This window comes from Phascolarctos cinereus, unplaced genomic scaffold, assembly GCF_003287225.1.
Source record: "Phascolarctos cinereus isolate Bilbo 61053 unplaced genomic scaffold, phaCin_HiC Scaffold_5;HRSCAF=322, whole genome shotgun sequence".
Classification (NCBI taxonomy): domain Eukaryota; kingdom Metazoa; phylum Chordata; class Mammalia; order Diprotodontia; family Phascolarctidae; genus Phascolarctos; species Phascolarctos cinereus.
The window spans coordinates 150,875,733-150,894,983 of record NW_027555958.1 but is presented as its reverse complement, the minus strand read 5'-3'; the positions used below and the strand labels follow the sequence as shown (position 1 = coordinate 150,894,983).

Genomic DNA, 19,251 nt, shown 5'->3' with positions numbered 1-19,251 from the left:
TGATCATTCCCCATCATGTAGTCTACCTTCTAGCCACACTGGCCTCTATGCTATTCTTGTACACAATATTTCTATCTCCTGCCTGGAATGCTCTCTCTCCTTACCTCTGCTTTGCTCTCTTAAAGGTTCAGCTAGCTCACGTGCCATCTTCTATGAGAAGCCCTTCCTGATTCCTTCAGTCATTCATGTCCCCTGCAATTACTTTGTATGTTTTTAACTTTTGTTTATTTGGGTATACTGAGTATATCACTCAGTAGAAAATAAGCTTCTTGGTGCCAGAAACAGCTTCATTTTTGTCTTAGTATGTCTGGCATATGCTTTGGATTGAATTAACCAGCCCCATATCTTGGTTATTTGATTACAGTTGAGGCTAAAAAAACCAACAACTCAGACTTTGCCTTGCACGTACATGTATATTGTTAAATTCACGAGGGAGATGACAAATTAAGACCTATTTTCTGGAAAACTACTAAGACAAATTTTGATAATATGCGTTTCTATAAGTTTGGAAGGGACTTGTCTCATCTAGTCCAGTCCCCTTACCTATTAGCAAGGTCACACCTAAAGTATCCAATCTATTCCAGGGTCAAACAATTCTAGGACTTTATTTTATGTATGTAACCTAAATATCTATTGCTGCATTTTAAGACCATTTCCTATTTCCTATCCTAAACATCATCAGTTGGTTTTATCCTTACTGTAATACTCTCTATATGTTAAAACTCTTATCAAGTTAACTCTCAAATCTTCTTCATATTAAAGAATATGGCATGAATTATTGTCTTGTATTTGACTTCTTTAATTATTTTCTCTTTTCCTCTAAAATAAAAAGACTCCAACCAGGCTGACTACTCTTATAAAAGCCCAATTGGTGCCAGATTAGAAACAAGTTGTAGTTAAGTTGAATTAAGAGATGTACCAAATTTGAGAGCTAATTTTACATTCTGTTCTACAATTTCAGAGGGCTGTGAATCGTCTCTTTTGTGATTTTAGGAAAAACAACATCTAGGCTACCCTATGTAATAGTCCAAACAATACCTTCATGAGTAAGAGGACATTTCATGGCTTAAGATTTTAAAAGATGTAAATCCTTTTTTTTTATTCAAGTGAATTTGTGATCTCAGCAGTTTGGGAGGTTTTAATAATACTATTTAGAGGATGACTATTAAAAAAAACCCAACTAAAAACATTTAAAATGAACTGTTTATTAAATCAGACTATTATTCTTAACAGTTACATAACTTACACAATATGTTTCAGTCAGAATATTTCACATGAAAAAATCAAACTTGTAGGCAGGCAAATAGTACCACACACAATATGTATTTTAAGGGATGGAGTGCCAGGGGAAGGGAAACTGCTAAACACTCAAATATAAGGCCATGATTATTTAAAAATTAAAAAAAAAAGATTAAAAAAGCTCAAGCTTTTTTTTTTCTTGAATTGTACTCAGTACTACATACTATTGTCCTTTCTTAGTGTACTCACATAATCAAGGTAGTGATCTCTTGACAGGTTTAATGCATTTCTTGACATTATTTAAAATGGAATAAGGCTCATTAATACATACAGCTGCCCTTGGAATTTCAATCTCAGTTACCTTCATTAACTTAAAATTCACAAAGTGCACAATTAAGATATGTAAAAAACAAAACAAAAATAAACTGAATTTGCTACTCTAGTAACAGCTGCCCATGCTTAATACTTAGTGGCCTATATGAACAAAGTAATTTTCTTTCCAGGAAAAATAAAAAGGTAAGGAAGGCCACCATAAAACACCTAACTTGAAAGATGTGCTAGTTTTCTTGTAAACTGAAAAAATAGGACCAAAAAAAAAGATTGAAGGGGGGAAAAAAATACAAACACTAGTAATGACCAACCATTTTCAAAGAACAAGCACCACAATGGACATTTGCATTCAGTTTGGTTGTGTATTAATGGATGTTTCTTTACTCCAGCCAATCCACTTCATCAAACTCTGAATCATCTTCAGAATCGCTATACTCCACAGCAATCCGGCGGGACAAGATGGTGGCCACATCGTTTTCAATGCGTTCGTGTTTAGCCTCTTGCTCACGCTGTTCCTCTACTTTTCGTAGTTGAATACCTGGTGTGTAATAAGTCAAAGTCATTGCAGGTTTTAAGCCAAATATTAACTTTTCTTGAATATGTTCACTGGACATGAAAAATACTAACAGGAAAACAAATGGCTGGCTGCTCAGAAAGAAGAATGCAAGAGGACAATTTTTAGAGACAGCAGCTGTTTTGTGAACATGCCATAAGTTAGGCTGGTATAGCATTTTGCCAAATGGAACCTTTCGTGGTCTCAAAGAATTTAGACAAAATTCCTCAAAAACTCATGAATCCAAAAGACGTGGCTCAATTTGCATAGAAAAAAAAATATGACTATTTGTGCTACTGCCTATGTAGGTTTGTGACTGCAGTACATTTATATAAATTAAGTGGGGGGGCAGGGGAAGGAACAACCATTTGTATAGTGCCCACCACGTGCCAGACACTGCTAAGCACTTTACAAATATCATTTGACCCTCACAACAACCCTGGGAGGCAGGTGCTGTTATTTTCCCCATTGTACAGTTGAGGAAACCGAGGCAAACAGAGATTAAGTGACTTGCCCAGGGTCATGAAGGTCTCCTTGACTCCGGGCCGGCCAGCCTTCTATCCACTGCACCACCTCGCTACCTCTAAGCATGTCATCTTTTAAAAGTTGGGGCATCCAGCAAGGGGAGATTATGTTCTAGATTCTATTCTCACCAACAGGGAGGAAGTGGTTGCTGGGATGGAAATGATGGGAACCTTAGCAATAACAATAATAATTAGCTAGCATTTACTTAGTGCTGTAAGGCTTGTAAAGTGCTTTACAAGTATCCTGTTCAATCCTCACAACCCATTGAAGTAGGTGCTATTATCAGCCCCCTTTACAGATGGAGGAAACAGGTTGAGAGAGGTTAAGTAGTGTACATAGGATAACACAACTACTAAGTGTGGGAGGCAGGATTTGAACTAAGGGCCTCACAGACCATTTTGCCTGACCTGAGGCCACGGCTCTTCTTATGCTCTGATGTTGACCTGTACATCTGATCCAAAAATTGCCTCCTACTTCTAGCCCATTGGTTTATAAATTCCTCTGTGTGTGTGTATGCATGAGTATATAGATATTGTGTGCACATGTGCACGCAGGTGTACATGTGTATACTATTCACATGTATAGGCATATCCACACACATTGTGAATATGTACATGCATACAATTCATGCGTGTGCACACATGTATATATGTATGCATGCATATGTACCCACATGTGCGTGCACGCGCGCACACACACACACATATATAAATCTCCCTGGTAACTAAGCCTATATTCCACATCAGAGATGTCAAATATATGGCCCATGGACTGCGTGGGTGAGGGCCAAAGCAGATTAAAATATAATAACAAAAATATAATAAAACATAGATCACATTTCACTGTAAAGCTAAGTCAATCTTTTGCAGCCTGCAGGGATCCTTATGTGTGGTTTAGTGGCCCCCGTTTCTTTTTCAATCTGATACCACCACTCAATTGAAGCTTCTGGCTGCTCCCTTAGAGGCTTCTCCCACTACTTTCCCCCTAGCTGTGCAGCTTGGGAAGTCCTGTTGGGTGACATGGAGCTAAGGGGCTTGAAGCCCCAGTTCAGGAAGGTTCCATCCTTGGCTCCATCCAGAAGCAGGACCAAGGAACACACCTGTACAAGTGTAAATGTTTTCAAGGTTTTTCTGTGTCTGATACAGGAAGACATTTCCAATAAAGTTATGGGGGAAAATGAATTTTTAAAAAAGCCTCATGGCACACTAATCTTCCATCCTTTTTTTTTTTTTGGCAGGGTTAATAAACTGGTAGATTAGAGGGAATGAAAGAGCTCCAGTTTACTTGGATTGTAGCAAAGCAGCTGATAAAGGCTCTCACGCTATTCTCATGGGGAAAAAATTTGTAGGAGAAAGGCCATAGTAAAAACAGCTGCATTCAGAACTAGTAACATGTCCGTACCTAAAAAGAGTTATGTCAACTTGTAAAGGAAGTCTTCTTTAGAATACTCCAGGGATCTAGATACCTGTGCTGCTTAACATTTTTATTTTTATTTAATGCCTTGGATAAAAGCAGAGATGATGTGTTTATCAAACCTGCAGATGATACAAAGCTGAGAGAAAAGTAACACACTTGAGGATAGAGTCAATTTTCAAAGAACTTGACAGGCTAGAATACTGGGTCACATAGAATAACATTAGAAGCAGCTAAGTGGTGCAGGGAATAAAGTGTTGGGACTGGAATCAAGAAGGCCTGAGTTCAAATCCTGTCATTTAACCTCTCTCTACTTCAATTTCCTCAACTGCAAAATAAGGATAATAAAAGCCCCACCTTGTAGGGTTGTTGTAAGGATCAACTGAGATATTATTTGTAAAACACTTTGCACAATGTCAGGTATATAGTTATGTGCTATACAAATGCTAGCCATTGTTATCGTTATTATTATTAAGATGAAATTTTATAGAAATAAATGTAAAGTCTTAAACTTGGGTTCAAACATCAATTTCACAAGTATAAGAGGATGAGGGTCTTGATAGTTCATTTGGAAAATATCTGCAGCTTTAGTGGACTGCAAATGCTTAAAATGGCAGCCAAGCAAGCTAATGACTTTTGGCTGCACATTAACAGAGGCAGAGAAACCTCTTGTGGCATGCCTCCCCTTAGAAGTGCATGCAAAATGGGGTGTCACATTTCAGGAAGGAGGCTGATAACCTGGTAAGCATCCAACCAGGATGGTGAAGGGCTTTTAGAACATGCCATTCGAGGACTGGTGGAAGAATTGAAGATATTTGGCCTGGAGAAAGGAAGCTTAGGGGGGAAATGATATCTATTCAAATAAATGAATAGTTGTCATGGGGAAGAGAGATTAGACACATTTTGTTTGGCCATGCAAGAATGAACTAGACACAGTAGGAGGCAGCTAGAGAGAGAGGTAGATTTAGGCTTGATGTCAGGAAATACTTCCTTAACAACTAGAGCTATCTCTAAGTGGGACAGTCTGTCTGGTGGGGTGGTGGTGGTGGAATTCTCATCCCCCAGATCTTCAAAGTCTGGATGACCCATTTGTCAGGAATGTAGAGCACATTATTTTTGTGGTTTGGGCTAGATGGCCCCTCAAATCACTTTGAAATCTCAAATGCTGTGATTCTCTGATGCTCAACTAATAGTGAGATATTTTGAAAACTCAACCTCCCACAATACCTGGCATGCAATAGGTTCTTAATAAATGCTTCTTAATTGAGTGAGTGCTTGTTTGAACAGACTACAAAGCAGCATCTGTTAAAGAATACTTACCTGTCAGTTAATAAAAACTTATTAAGCACCTACTATGTGCCAGGCACTATGCTAAGTGCTAGGGATATAAAAAGAGGCATAAGACAGTCCCAGCTCTCAAAGAGCTCACCTCATAATCTAATGGGGGAGACAAAAAGCAAACAAATATGTACAAACAAAAAACATACAGGGAAAATAGGAAATAAAATTTAAACAGTGGAGGCAGTAGAATTAAGAGGGGGTGGGAAATCCTTCCTGTAGACAGAAGATGGTATTTTAGCTGAGACTTGAAGAAAGTCAGTAGGCAGAGATGAGAAGAAGACAGAGAGCAATTCAAGCAATTCCAGAGAAAATGCCTGGAACTGAGCTGTATTGTTCAAACAATGGCCAAGGAGGGCAGTATCATTGGATTGAAGAGTACACGTCATAAGAAGACTGGAAAAGCAAGGGGTGGGACTAGGTTATGAATGTCAAACAGAGGATTTTATATTTGATACTGGAAGTGATAGGAAGCCACTAGAGTTTACTGAGTAAGGGGATGTCATGGTCAGAGCTGCATTTTAGAAAAATCATTAAGGCAGTTCAATGGCAGATGGACTGGAGTGGGGAGACTTGAGGCAGGCAGGCCCACCAGCAGATACAAAATATTCACAGTGCTTGACAGATGTAAAGCATGCTGCTATCCAAAAGTTTGACTAAGTTTCTAGTAACAACACAACATCCCCGCCCCCTCCCTCTTTTTTTTTTTTATGAGAAACAGTCAAATTACCTTTCCGTATTGCTTCCAGAAGTACGCTCCTGGCATCGCTTATTACTGGCAGGGTTGATGGATGGCGCTTTGGCTCCGGAGCAGGAACAACTTGGGATGGAGGAGATGGAGGCATTAATGGAACGTGAGGCCCAGGGGCAGTCGATGGGGGTGGGTGTACTCCAGAGAGAGGATGAGAAAGAGCTGCAACAGTGACAGGTGACGAGGGCCGAATGCTGCCTGGAGGTGGCAGGGGAGGAGGGGGTGGAGGTGGAGGCAGCCCTTGCACTTCCCCTGGTGGGAGTGGATGAACAGGTACAGTTTCACACACTGGGGCAGCTCTAGTGACTGGAGGGGAGGGCTGCGCCAGAGGTGGCGCTATCGGAGGAGGAGCTGGGTGAAGGACTCCAGGTGCGATCTGTAGAGGAGCTGGCGGGGGCGGCACTGCTGGAGCTTGAAGAGCCGCAGCTGGAGGTGGAGGTTGGGGAGGTCCTGGAGGGGGAGGGGTGGAAGTCATTGAAGCTCTTAACGAAGTAGTTGACAAGGCAGACGGAAGAGGAGGTGGAGGAGGTGGGGGTGTGGGGCTCACAAACACTGCAGTTCTGCCTGTGGCTGGTGACTGGGGCCGGCTTTCTACCAAGCCTGGAGCAGAGCTGAAACAACAATGATATGCCCCAATCAGTTAATAAAAACAGAAAATCTAAAACATATCTCCAAATGCATCAGTTAACCAGTACCGTTTGCCAGCAGTAATAATATTTACGGGTTCCTCTAAAAACTGTAATTTTTGTTGGTAAGTAGCAGGACAGGAAAAGGACAGAAAAGAAAATCAGTAAGAATATTAATAATGATAACAATGACGAGCACAAATCATATAAATGATTATTAATCCTTGATAATTGTAATTCCAATAAGACAGTTTCATTTACCTTTGCAGGGTCAAGCTAGTAAATAAATTCTTCTTACATTTATATACTAAATTTTAGTAACTAAAATGGATTAAGCATGCACTGTGACAAAGTACATGTATGCTATGACCATATTTGTAGAAATCCTTGTGACCAAGATAAGACATATTCAATCCTAAGTATTTGGTGCCAATATGTGCATTCTCAATTAAATCAATGATACTTATTATATACAGAATTTGGCTGTGACAGATTTAGAAGAACCATACATCTTCCCCAGAAAAGAGCCTAGAGTGAACAGAACATTCATTTTTACTCTAATTTGTAATGCAGGTCATCTTATTTTATAATTTATTTATAATTCATCTTATAACTTATTTATAATTTGTTAGATTCAGTAACTGACAGACTAATTTAAGCTTCAAAAAATACTTCAGGAAGATTATGAACAGCATCTGATTTTCTGCCCCCAATCCTGACAGTCCTTTTTCCAACGCTTTCTTGACACATCCATCACCATCTCTCAACTATGTTGCTTGACTTCCATTTCTTGTCTTTTCAAACCTAACCCTTTACAAGATTCCACTTTCCCCTCCCTTAGACAGCATGCTATTGTTCATGTGCACTTGGCAAAATCCTTCATTAGAAATGTAAGTTTTTTTCATCAGGGTAAAGTTCTTCTATTGGAATACTTTACTGGAGAAAAAATGGAGCAGCTCTTCTCAAGTGAAATATTTACCCATGTATTTAATTCTGTTACCTGATGCAAGTAGGTGCCGCTTTTCCATCTCCTGATGCATGCATTGGAGGAGGTGGAGGTGGCTCATGAGGTCTCACTAAGACCCTTTCCTCAGCTCTGTTTAGAAGTTCACTCATCTGACTAAAGGGTAATGCAGAAAGTGAGTAAGAGGCGTCCATATGATCCACATAAGCCTGAGGTCTAAGGAACAGAAAATATTTAGTATGTTAGTGTCCCATTTTTTGCCACACCATTGGGAAATGAGCTATTCCACCTGACAACTTTTAAAAAACCACTTTTGTTGGAAATAATACTGCAGGAAGACTTTGGAGATTCTCAGACTTTCGAGCCTTAACCAGAGGTGCTTTCCTACAAAGTGCTTATTATGAACAGTCTCAGATCACCTTAATCCTAAAAAGTCTCTAAGACCTTGATCCTTCTACCCCATTATCTCCTCCCCCCCATTCACTGTTGAATAGCTTGAAAAAGCTGCCTACATTTGCTTCCTCTATTGCTTAACAACTCACTTTTCTCCCCACCCCTTTAATCTGATTTTTGCCACTAACACTGTACTGAAATCACTCTCTCAAAGATCTCTAATGCTCCCCAAATGAGCTTTTAAAAAATCCTCCACTCTGACTTCTCTGCACCTTCTGACACTGTTGATCACTCCCTCCTACTGGATATTCTTTCATGCTTTTGATTCAGAGACATCCCCACTAACCTGATTTTCTTCCTGACTCTTATAATTTGCTCCGTCTCCTTCTCTAGCTACTCCTCTTCCCTGCTCCTTAAGGCGTCTCCTGGGATTCTGTCCTTCAGCCTCTTTTTTTCTCTCTCTACCTTTTGCTCCCTGGTAATCTTACTTGCTATAAAGATGACTGCCAAATATATATTTCCAAGTCTTATTACTTGTCTGAAAGAACCAAACTTCAGGCTGCTGATAGGACAACTCCATCTAAGAGTCCCAGAACATCTCAAATTCAACATGCAACCCAAACCAGGCTTGTCAATTTTCTCCCTAAATTTCCTTTTACCTTTTGCCTCCACCATTTCTACCTATGGTGTAGCTATTCACTCAATATCCTATGCTTGAAACCTGGGCATATAGTCATATCACTTCAAAACTTCTCTAGGCCTCAGTTTCTTCATATGTAAAAGGGGAATAATAATACTAGTCCCATATTAGAATTTCCCACAATTGGCCTGTAGGTCTGTGTTTACAATCTTTGGTGCTTTCTAAGATGGCCAAGAAGACTTTGAGGAGAGAATGAATACTTGCCTTTAATGGACATTCCTATCCCATTCCATCTCTTTTGGAAGCCTGCCCCCTCTATTATTCCTTTTCTTCCACTTATCTTTGATTTCTACTTATTCATTGTTTCCTTTCCCTAGACCTATAAACATAATTAGGAGATAGGATTACAAGAAAAAGAGCTGGAAAGGAGAGTATAAAGATGAAGAAACCGAGCCCTAGGGAGACAAGGTTACTTACCCAAAGTCACACAGATAGTAAATGCCAGAGGGAGCATTTTCATCCAGTTCCTCTATCCCCAAAAGCAGAGCTCTTTCCCCTATATCATCACCCTGACGCCTTTCTCCTTTCTTAAATAACTCTTACTTGACTCTGCTATTTCCTCAAGCTATCATTCAGTATCTCTTTTCCCTTTTGTAGCCAAATTTCTGGAAGGAGCCATCTACATTTGTTGCCTTCACTTTTTCACATCCTACTTTTTTCTTATTCCCTTGCAATCAATCTGTTTTCCTACTTCACTCCCTGATGGAAGCTACTTTCTCCAAGGATACCAACATCTCCTAAACATTAGGACCAGTGACCCTTTTTCCAGTTTTCATTTCTTTAAACCAGGAATTCTTAACCTGGATCTATGACCATAAAAAATATAGACATTTTCATAACTGTATAACAACTGTCTAACTATTTTGTATATTTAAAAACATTCTGAAAAGGGGCCTATAGCCGTGTTAGACTGTCAAAGGGGTACAAGATATAAAGAGATCAGGGACTCTGCACTAAAACTTTCTAGAATATTTGCACACTCAACCACCTCCTCCTCCTGCATATTTTCTTCACTCTTGGTTTCCATGACAGGACACTCTCCTGGTTATTCTCTAACCTCTCTGACCCTATCTCCTTTGCTTAATCCTGCTGCTGTACTGGACCCTTTTCTCCTATCTCTATACTCCCTTTCCTTTAGGTTCAATTAATACCTCTATGCAAATGCTATCCAATTTATGTATTCAGCCTTGAATCAATCAATATTCATGTATCGAGTGCTTTCTATGTACTTGGCTGGCATTCTGCTAAGCACTCAGAACACAAAACAAAACACAAAAGCAAAAACAGTTTCTCTCCTCAAGGAAATAGGGGAGACAACATGTTTATAAAGTAAGAAAACCTTAGAGGGGAAGGTACTGACGAGTTTTCCTAAAGAAGGTGGCAAATGAATGTTGTCTTGAAGGAAGCCAGAGATTCTGAGAGGCAGGTGTGAGGAGAAGAAACATTCTAGGCATGGGATGGGAAGGGGAACACAAGCATAGAAACAATATGTGTGAGAAACAGCAAGGAGGCCAACATGGCTGGACCATGGAGCATACGGAGGAGAGTAATTTGTAAAAGGACTAGAAAGGGGTCAGATTGTGAAGTTTAAATACCAGACAAAGGAACTTATATTTAATGCTAAGGGCTAACAGTGATACAGTGGAATTTGTTGAGGGAGGGAAGGCTGACAAAGTCAGCAATGCTCTTCAGGAATGGCATTTTGGCAGCTATGCAGATGATGGTGGTTGTCCTTGTTTGCCCTTCGTTCTTGAAGAGGACCAGGACATCAGGAAGGCAACGTCATGGCTTGCAAAGGAATTGGATTTAAGTGAGGAAGAGCTTTGCAAAGTCACCAGCCTCACTTTCTCCCCCAGAGCCATCTGAGTCCAGCGGCCAGATACAGATCAGGAAGACTGGAGATGGCCCGAGATGATGGATTGGAATGAGGAAAAGCTTGAGGCAGGAGGACTAAGTACAAGGCCGCTGACATAGTGCAGGTGACAAAGCCAAGCGTCTGAACTAGGGTGGTGACTATATGAGTGGAAAGAAGGCAACAGACATGAGAGAGGTTGCAGAGGTTTAGAAATGACAACATTTGACAACTGCATGGACAGAATAGCTGAGTGAGAATAAGGAGTCGAAGATGACACCAAGATCTGAATGTGGTGACTGATGGATGGTGGTACACTTAACAGGAATAAGGAATTTTGGGAAATGAGTTAAGTTTTGGGGGAAAGATGTGTTGTTTTTAGACATGTGGAGTTTGAGATGCCTATGGGACATTCATTTTAAAATGTCCAGTAGAGGGGCAGCTAGGTGTGGCAGTGGAGTCGGGAAGACCCGAGTTCAAATTTAGCCTTAGATACTAACTAGCTGTGTAACCCTGGGCAAGTCACTTAACCCCAACTGACTCAAAAACAAACAAGAAAAGAAAAAAAAAAACAAGAGAAAAACTCCAAAGAAACGTCCAGTAGACTTGTTGGTGATGTAGGACTGGAATTCAGAAGACAGACTGTTTGGATATATAAATGTATTATTAGCATATCAATGAATTATTAGCATAGAGAGGAATATGTGTATAGCTGTATGTTTATATGCTATATGTAAAATCTAAGTAGGTATATATCTAACTCCAATTCCATATTACTAACTGCTTGCTAGTTACTTCTGTTAGGATATTCCATCCACATAAAAAACTCTAAAGGTCTAAAATGGAATTCATTACTATCTCCATCCTTCCTCCAAACTTCCTTCTTTCTATGGAAGGTTCTTTCATCTTTCCAGCTACTCAGGGTCCCCACCTTGGAGTCATCATTGACTCTATCCTTCCCCTCATTCTCCATTATTATGAGTTGATGAATTTGAGTACTTTTAATGTCATTTCCCATTAGTCTCTTTCTTTAATAAATGCACAGAAACAGAATCTTCCATTTATTAAAGTTATCTTAAAATGCTTACTTAATTTATGGAGATAGAAACTCTATGTATAGTGTTGAATTTTTTTAAATGATTTTTCTCTGGAAAAAAGTTATGTCTGATTTTCATCTTTTGCATTTATCTTTCACAGAGGGTCTTAGTCACAGTGCCATATCCCTAGGAGCCATTTTGTTTTCCAACAAGGGCCCTTGAGAACTGGGGTAGAAGGACTCAGACACAACATGTATGTTCCATACCTCTGAGAAGGCAGGGTTGGGAGTTTGAGGAAAACTCTAGTTTTGTATTTATCATTTTAATCTAAGGGGAAAGGTTTGTGGGAGGAGAAAACGAAACGGAATTTACGAGTTTCTGAACCTCTTTCAAATACCACCAAATAAGTAGTACTTAAGAAACAATGCTATCCCTAACCTGAAGCTCCAGAGGGCTCTCTCTACTGGGAATGTCAGTGTGACAGTTCTAGAGACAAAGAAAGGCCAAAAAATGCTCCCAGATTTCTAAGAGCTCATTTCTTTATAATCCCCCCAGGATTTTCTACAGAGGATAAAACGCTAAAAGATACTCCCTCTCTCTTCCTTCTCTTGGAATCCTTCAAATACCAAGTAAAATCCCATATTCTATAGGATGTCTTTCCTGATCCAAAATGCTAGTGTTTTTCCCTCTAAGATTATTTCCAGTTTATCATATATATATATCTATATCTATATCTACATATCTTGTATGCACATAGTTGTTTGCATGTTGTTCAGTCATACCTTCATTATCCCATTTGGAGTTTTCTTAACAAAGACACTGGGGTGGTTTGCCATTTCCTTCTCCAGATGATTTTACAGATGAGAAAACTGAGGCAGACAGGGCTAAGTGACTTGCCCAGGGTCACACAGCTAGTAAGTGTCTGAGGCTGGATTTGAACTCAGGAAGTTAAATCTTCCTGACTCTAGTCCTAGCACTCTATCCACTGCACCACCTAGCTGCCCTCTGTTGTCTACCCTGCATTAAACTGTGAGCTTGAGAATAGGGAATGTCTTTTGCCTCTGTATCCAGAGTCCTTACCTAGCACAGTGCCAGGCACACAGAGGTGCTTATTAAATGTTTACTGGATGACTGACCTTTATAGTTACTACTTTTATGGTCATACGTTTGCAAGAAGACTTCTTACTGTAAAATAAAACCTAGAAAGAAAAGGAACCTTGGTTCAAACTGAGAGGCTGGGCCATTAGCAACTTCACTTGGCTTATGTAAGGGATTCACATCATCTTCCGCAAGCTCAGGACCTTGCGCTAACTTCTGCCATTCTCTCCTCCGGTCATGAGGTGCCCTTGGCACTTTTTCTGGTTCAAGAGGCCGATCTAGATTTTTCTGCTGTAACAGATGTATAGAAACAAAGCCAAAAAGTAATTGAAGTTTATAAGAGTTCATAACAAATCAAAATAAAATGCTCAAATTACAGCGAAAATTATAACATCCAGGGACTCTCCTAGACATTGCAGCTAATTTACTGAGCTAATTCTTGACTAGTTGATTTGTTACCCCTGAATTCCTTGCATATTTAATCTGGAATCTCACTTTGTTTCCCATCCTGCTAAATGAAAACTATTTCCCTCACTGGCCTCACTATAGTGCCTGGAATTTCTATTGTTAGTACTATCCTTAATTATCTTCTTAATTTTATATATATATATATACATATATATATATATATATGTATATATATATATACATATATATATATATGTATATATGGTAGTTAGGTTATGTAATCTGTTAAGGAGGACAAGTTAGCTATCTAAACACACTGGGAAGGATGAGTTTATGTGATGAATCCATTGCTATCCAGTGTCACACAGCAGAACAATGCCTTTGGAAAACAGAATACAAAACATGTGAGTTTTCAAAATAGAGCAGTTCTCACAGATGTTTTGGTCTTGGGACTCCTTTACACTCTTAATTATTGAGGATCCTTCAAAGAGCTTTCATTTCTATTGATATCGATTGATATTTATCATATTAGGAATTAAAACATCTTCGTAATAGAATGAGAACACTTTTGACCCTGCAGCTTCCCTAATCTCAGATACTCCACAAAGATTCCTGGGCCTTACTTTGAGAACCTATGATGCAGGGAAAGGACTATAGGGTATGATCTGGCTCCAGTGGGAAAAAGTAGTTAGAGGGACATCCTGAAGGTACTGGGGTCTAGAATGGCTTAGAGGGTCGGGAGAGGGGCAAGAGAATCAAAGTTATCCGATTTCATAATTTTGCCTCATGCTGGCCTTGATTCCTTCTACTTTCTGTATTTTCCTACATTCATGGAAAAAAGAATTAGGGAGAATCCACATAGCGAGAAGCCTTAACTAATGATGGTTTTCATCCAACTTTCTTTGGTTTTTACATTAGTCATTTGCCTTTCTAAAAATCCAATTTTTATCAGAAAAAGGCAAATGTCAATAAAAAGGGAGTTATATCAGAGATTTAGTAAGAATAAAACTAAAAAAACTCTCTGCCTCTATTCCATGCCTGCCTGGCCTTCTTAAAGAGGCCAAGAACTTCTGAGTTCTGGTCTAGGCTATTCAGGTCAACCTCCCTCACTATCTAAAGTTGTATAAAGAGTGAGACAATGCAAGCTTCTCAAATCATCAAAGAAAGATTCAGTTATGCCCTGTGTATTAAGGTTCAGCCATTTACATATTTGAGAATGATTCTCGGTATGGACTGAAACAAAAAAGGCTACTTAGATAATCAAGAAAATTAAATAAATTAATGAGAACACATTATTACTCCCAAATCTTAAAGTAGCCAGGCATTCCTGTTATTCTATGATTTCCCAAAGTTTTCTTGTTCACTTTTGCATTTTTTAAGTCTTCCTAACCTATACTTCATGGTCAAAAGTAGAGGCTAGAAGTACTCTAGTCTCTCAGCAGAATTTAGAATTACATAGTATAGGTGGTGATTTTTTAAAATGATACAGAAAATTTGTGATATTTGAGTTATATGCTAAATTTTTGTTATTGGCATGTTGTTGTTGTTACCATATAAGGACAGGAGCCTCTGGTTATATCATTTGCCAATATATCTGTCACCTTATTAAAAAAAGTTTGAAAAGATTCATTTACATTCTCTAATAACCCCTACATGGTTGAAAAGATGATCATATTTACCTACATCATTAACTGAAAATGTAAAAGGGAATGGTATTTCATATGGATAAAAAAAAATACTCACAATAAGGTAAAAAGAGATAATTTTAAAAAATCTGTTAGAAATAAAATACCTTCTGCTTTCTCTTTTCCTTCCTCTTATCTTCAGTGTCCTGTAACATTTTTTCTTTCCATAGATCAAAGAAATATGAAGGATTGGTATAAAACTTCAAACCCTCTTTACCATCATCCCTGAAGTAAAATAATTCAGATAAAGCACATTTTAGAACCCAGAGAATATGAGCACAGTGTAACACTAAGAAGCATGGAGAAAGAAAATTACTGAACAATTATATTAAAAGCAATAAATTTATGAAGATAAAACACAGAGAATAATATACCAAATAAACCAAAACATGAAATAAAGGAAACAACTGCTTCAATACAAGGTGATACTAAATCAGATACTTTGAACACTCAGAACTCAGGGGGGAAAAACATAGAAATAAGAAAGGTATTTATTTTAAAATTAATGGAAATGATCTGCTATAAATATTTGATTTAAAATATGGACAATCAAGACTTATTTCCCCACACTAAATTTTCTTATTAATGGGATTTACAAATGGTGGAAAGATGATTACTTTCTTTTTTTTCTCTTTGTATCCAGGGTGATAGTGTCTTCTGAAATCAAGAACTCTGAGATATTCTGTTTCAATATTCCAAATTTCATTAATCTTTCATCCAAAGACATCTAGTTTCTAAAGGTCTACAGTTTTAAGTAACTGTTTGGCTTTTAGGTCACTATTTGGTTCAAAAGGAACACAATATTTGGGAAAAAATTATTCAATTTGTCATGTGAAAATATTTTAAATGGAAAAGTGTTTTTGCAGTAGAAAACCTGCAAAGTTAAAAAAAATGTTATTTTAAACAACAAAACCTTTTTTTAAAAAAGTTTTTTTGTCTTTGTTTTTTTAAGTAACCACTGTTAACTATAGTTCGAATATATAATAATCCTGGTCTACTACAGTGCCTGGCTGTTAAGGAAAGGAAGACAGAGACCTTTCTAAAATAAACATTGAGGGCATTTCATGGAGAACCTTTATTAAAAAAAAAAGCTTCACCTGGCGTTAATTGCCCATGGGAGTGTAAGTTTGATTATGGTCAGTAAAAGTTATTCTTCATAATGTCACCTACCTGTAAGGAGTGAGTATGTTGAGAGGTGGAGGCTGCTCACAAACATTGTAAGTTTCTTGTAATGGAATTGGCAAAGTCTTTCGGTCAAACAGCTGCTGATCTTGAGTTGTGGAACTTCGGAAAGCTTTTCTCATTGTGATATCTTGTAATGACACTGGAATAGAAAGATAAAGTTGAGGATAATGAAACATTTTATTTTGTTTTACACCAGTAACTAAACATACTTTAAACACACACACATTTGCCTCATGGGCACCTTGGCTCAGTATAGCTTTGCGTATTGGTTTAAAGTTTAATTATTGTCAAAAATCATACTTATAGCTTATAGTTTCCCAATTGATAGGGAAACTAATAGAGATTATAATTGTCTTTTTTGTTCTTTCTCTTGTTACAATTCTCTCTCACTCTTTTCATTTTCATCTACTCTTTGTCCCCTCTTTGTCCAATCTTGTTCTGTTTTTAGTCATTGGTGGCACTGTAGATTTAGTTTTTTGTTCAATTCCCCTTAACAACCAATGGAGTTAGTTTAGTTTTGTTATTATTCTATTAAGTTCTGTAAAAGTATTCCTTTCATAGCTGGACATGTATAACAGTATAATGTTAAATTAAATATACAAAAAAGGTCACTTTTATCAAAATATCTGAAGCTTAGCTAAAAGTCCATGGTAGGAATGGTAGTCACTATTGTTATGAAATTCGATACTATAAGCAAATTAGTACAATAGTTGTTTTCTGATAAAGAGAAAAAAGTACATGTATACAAACACACATATACACCCACATGACTAGAACAAGCTCTTTGAAAGCAAAGACCATGTTTTCTTCTTCCTATCACTCCCAGTATCTTGTATTTCTACACAGAAAATGCTTAATAAATATTTGTTGAATAAATGGAATGATTCGTACTACAAAATGCCTAAGTGAGAAGGAAAACAAAAGAGCAGACAAGTTCTGACAAAAAATTCATCCTGTGATTAGCAAGTGGTAACCAAAAAAAATATAAGCCATTTTCCTTAGAGGAAAAACTGTATACAGGAGACATAGGGGTGATGAAAAGATGTGCCCTTATTCAGTTTACATTCAAGTGTCCATGTTAAAAAAAAGTCACAGGGTCTGTACCTTGGAAAGTACAATTGATCATAGGTAATCTGAATAATGTTTCTTTTAAAATTACTAGGTGCATTAAATATTTAAGCCATTTTTATTCATTAAATTCCAATGAAAATAAATACCTTTTTTGTAATACAATGTAATGAAACTTTGCAAATCAGCATGGTCCACAAAATTTATGCATTCCATTATGCTGAACTTTTGGTTCTGTACTTGTAAATGATTTTAAACATGATGATTTAATTCAACAAATATTTATTAAGCACCCACAAGGTGTTCTGATTCCTATTCCCAAACATCAGTCCCTTCCAGCATTTTGAATATATTCACATGACAAATGAAATAAATATATATCTAACCAAGCAAAAAGGATACATTTTAGGGCATTAATTTTAACTTTTTGTTATGGTAAACTTGATAAATAAACAAATACTTATTAAGTGCCCACAAGGTGGTCTGATTTCTCTTCCCAAACATCAGTCCCTTCCAGCATTTTGAATATATTCACATGACAAACGTAATAAATATATATCTAACAAAGCAAAAAGGATACAATTTAGAGTGTTAATTTTAACTTTCTGTTATTGTAAACTTGATAAATAAACAAATATTAAGTGCCCACAAGGTGGTCTGATTCCTCTTCCCAAACACCAGTCCCTTCCAGCGTTTTGAATATATTCACACGATAAATGAAATAAATACATACATAAAGCAAAAAGGATACATTTTGGGGGTGTAAACGAGAGAAATGAACATTTCTACATACAAAAAACAAATGAAAAAGAGGCTTGCATGTCAAATTGTGCCTCTTTATTACATACACCTATTAATACGTATGTATGCACATATGTATTTCTACTTTCAAAACATTAATCCAAAGCTGTTTGGCTCATCTGAGGCTCCCCTTGAACTTGCCTAGTAGTGTTATTACTGGGTAAAAGGGTGCAAAAGTTAAGTGACAGAAGATATGTCCTCAAATTAATTGGCAGGATGGCTGAACCAATTCACAGCTCCATTAACAGTTCCTTCCAAACCATGCCACCTAATACCAGGTTATCTTCCTCATCCCTCTCTCACCAGATCCTGGGCACTGCTCCGGGTGATCTGATAGTGAGGCTTTGCTTTATTTTGGTCAGAATTAGGCCTATACAGCCATTTCCAAACCATACCATAACTCCCAGATACCCTCCCTTCATGTGCTGCTTTCCCCATTAAAATATAAGCTCCTTAAGGGTTGAAATCATCTTTCTTGGATATTTGTAGCCCCAATGCTGGCACTAAGGGATTAATAAATGTTTGTTATTAGTTAATTTGTGTGCCTGTCCTCCCACATCTAGTCTAACAATTGCCATTTCTTCTTTTGGTTGTCTTTGTCACTCTGATAGCTTCTGACCATATTCCACTGAAACTGTTCTCTCTAAAACGACCAATGATCCCTTAACTGCAAAATCCTATGGCCTTTTCTCAATCCTCATTGTTTTCAACCTCTCTGCTCTGGCTTTTCCAATGCTATTGCTGTTAGTTGCCTACATCTCTTGGATATCAGACCCTTATCAGGGATATCTGCTACAAAATCAGCTTTTAGATTCTTCCTCTTCTCCATAATGCCATATATTTTCTAAGGAAGCTATATGTAATTCTGTCACATGTTAATGACTCGTTACATTTGACAACAGAACTGTATTACGCATCATTGTAGGAGAAAGGAATACATGGGGGATAATTATTTCTAACAAAAGCACTATTAAAAATTCAATCTATATGTATCTAAAATTGACACACTTGCATTTACAGTTTCAAATGTAAGAAACTTATACCAAATGCCAGAATTGGAAAGCCAGATATGCAATTATGATTATTATATATGAGTATGTATCTAGAGTGACTCTGCCTCATACTATATACACATATTGTTAGAATACTTATGATACTTTAAAAATACATTATAAATAAGGGTTCCATATGTGAAAATATGGCTATGTATTACTTTTTCATAACTTTACTACATACTCAATGAAGTTCAAGGCTCAAAATACTTGAATCTTCCTTGACTCTTTCT

The 19,251-nt window shown here is 37.6% G+C and overlaps 1 protein-coding gene across 6 annotated transcripts in view; it reads right to left on the bottom strand.

Annotated features, from left to right (window-relative positions):
• Positions 1–1,189: 1,189 nt before the first annotated feature.
• WASF1 (WASP family member 1) overlaps positions 1,190–19,251 on the bottom strand; it is a 129,728-nt gene continuing 111,666 nt past the window's right edge. For 4 of the 6 annotated variants that reach the window (XM_021008068.2, XM_021008066.2, XM_021008071.2 and 1 more), the window contains 6 exons: positions 16,083–16,236; positions 15,020–15,137; positions 12,938–13,110; positions 7,776–7,955; positions 6,129–6,760; positions 1,190–2,107 (listed from right to left, as the gene is read on the bottom strand). In XM_021008068.2, the coding sequence (XP_020863727.1) occupies positions 1,950–2,107; positions 6,129–6,760; positions 7,776–7,955; positions 12,938–13,110; positions 15,020–15,137; positions 16,083–16,236 (1,415 nt within the window). In that variant the 3' untranslated portion in view covers positions 1,190–1,949. The remainder of the gene's footprint in view (positions 2,108–6,128; positions 6,761–7,775; positions 7,956–12,937; positions 13,111–15,019; positions 15,138–16,082; positions 16,237–19,251) is intronic. The other 2 variants (XM_021008070.2, XM_021008069.2) reach the window with 2 other exon arrangements.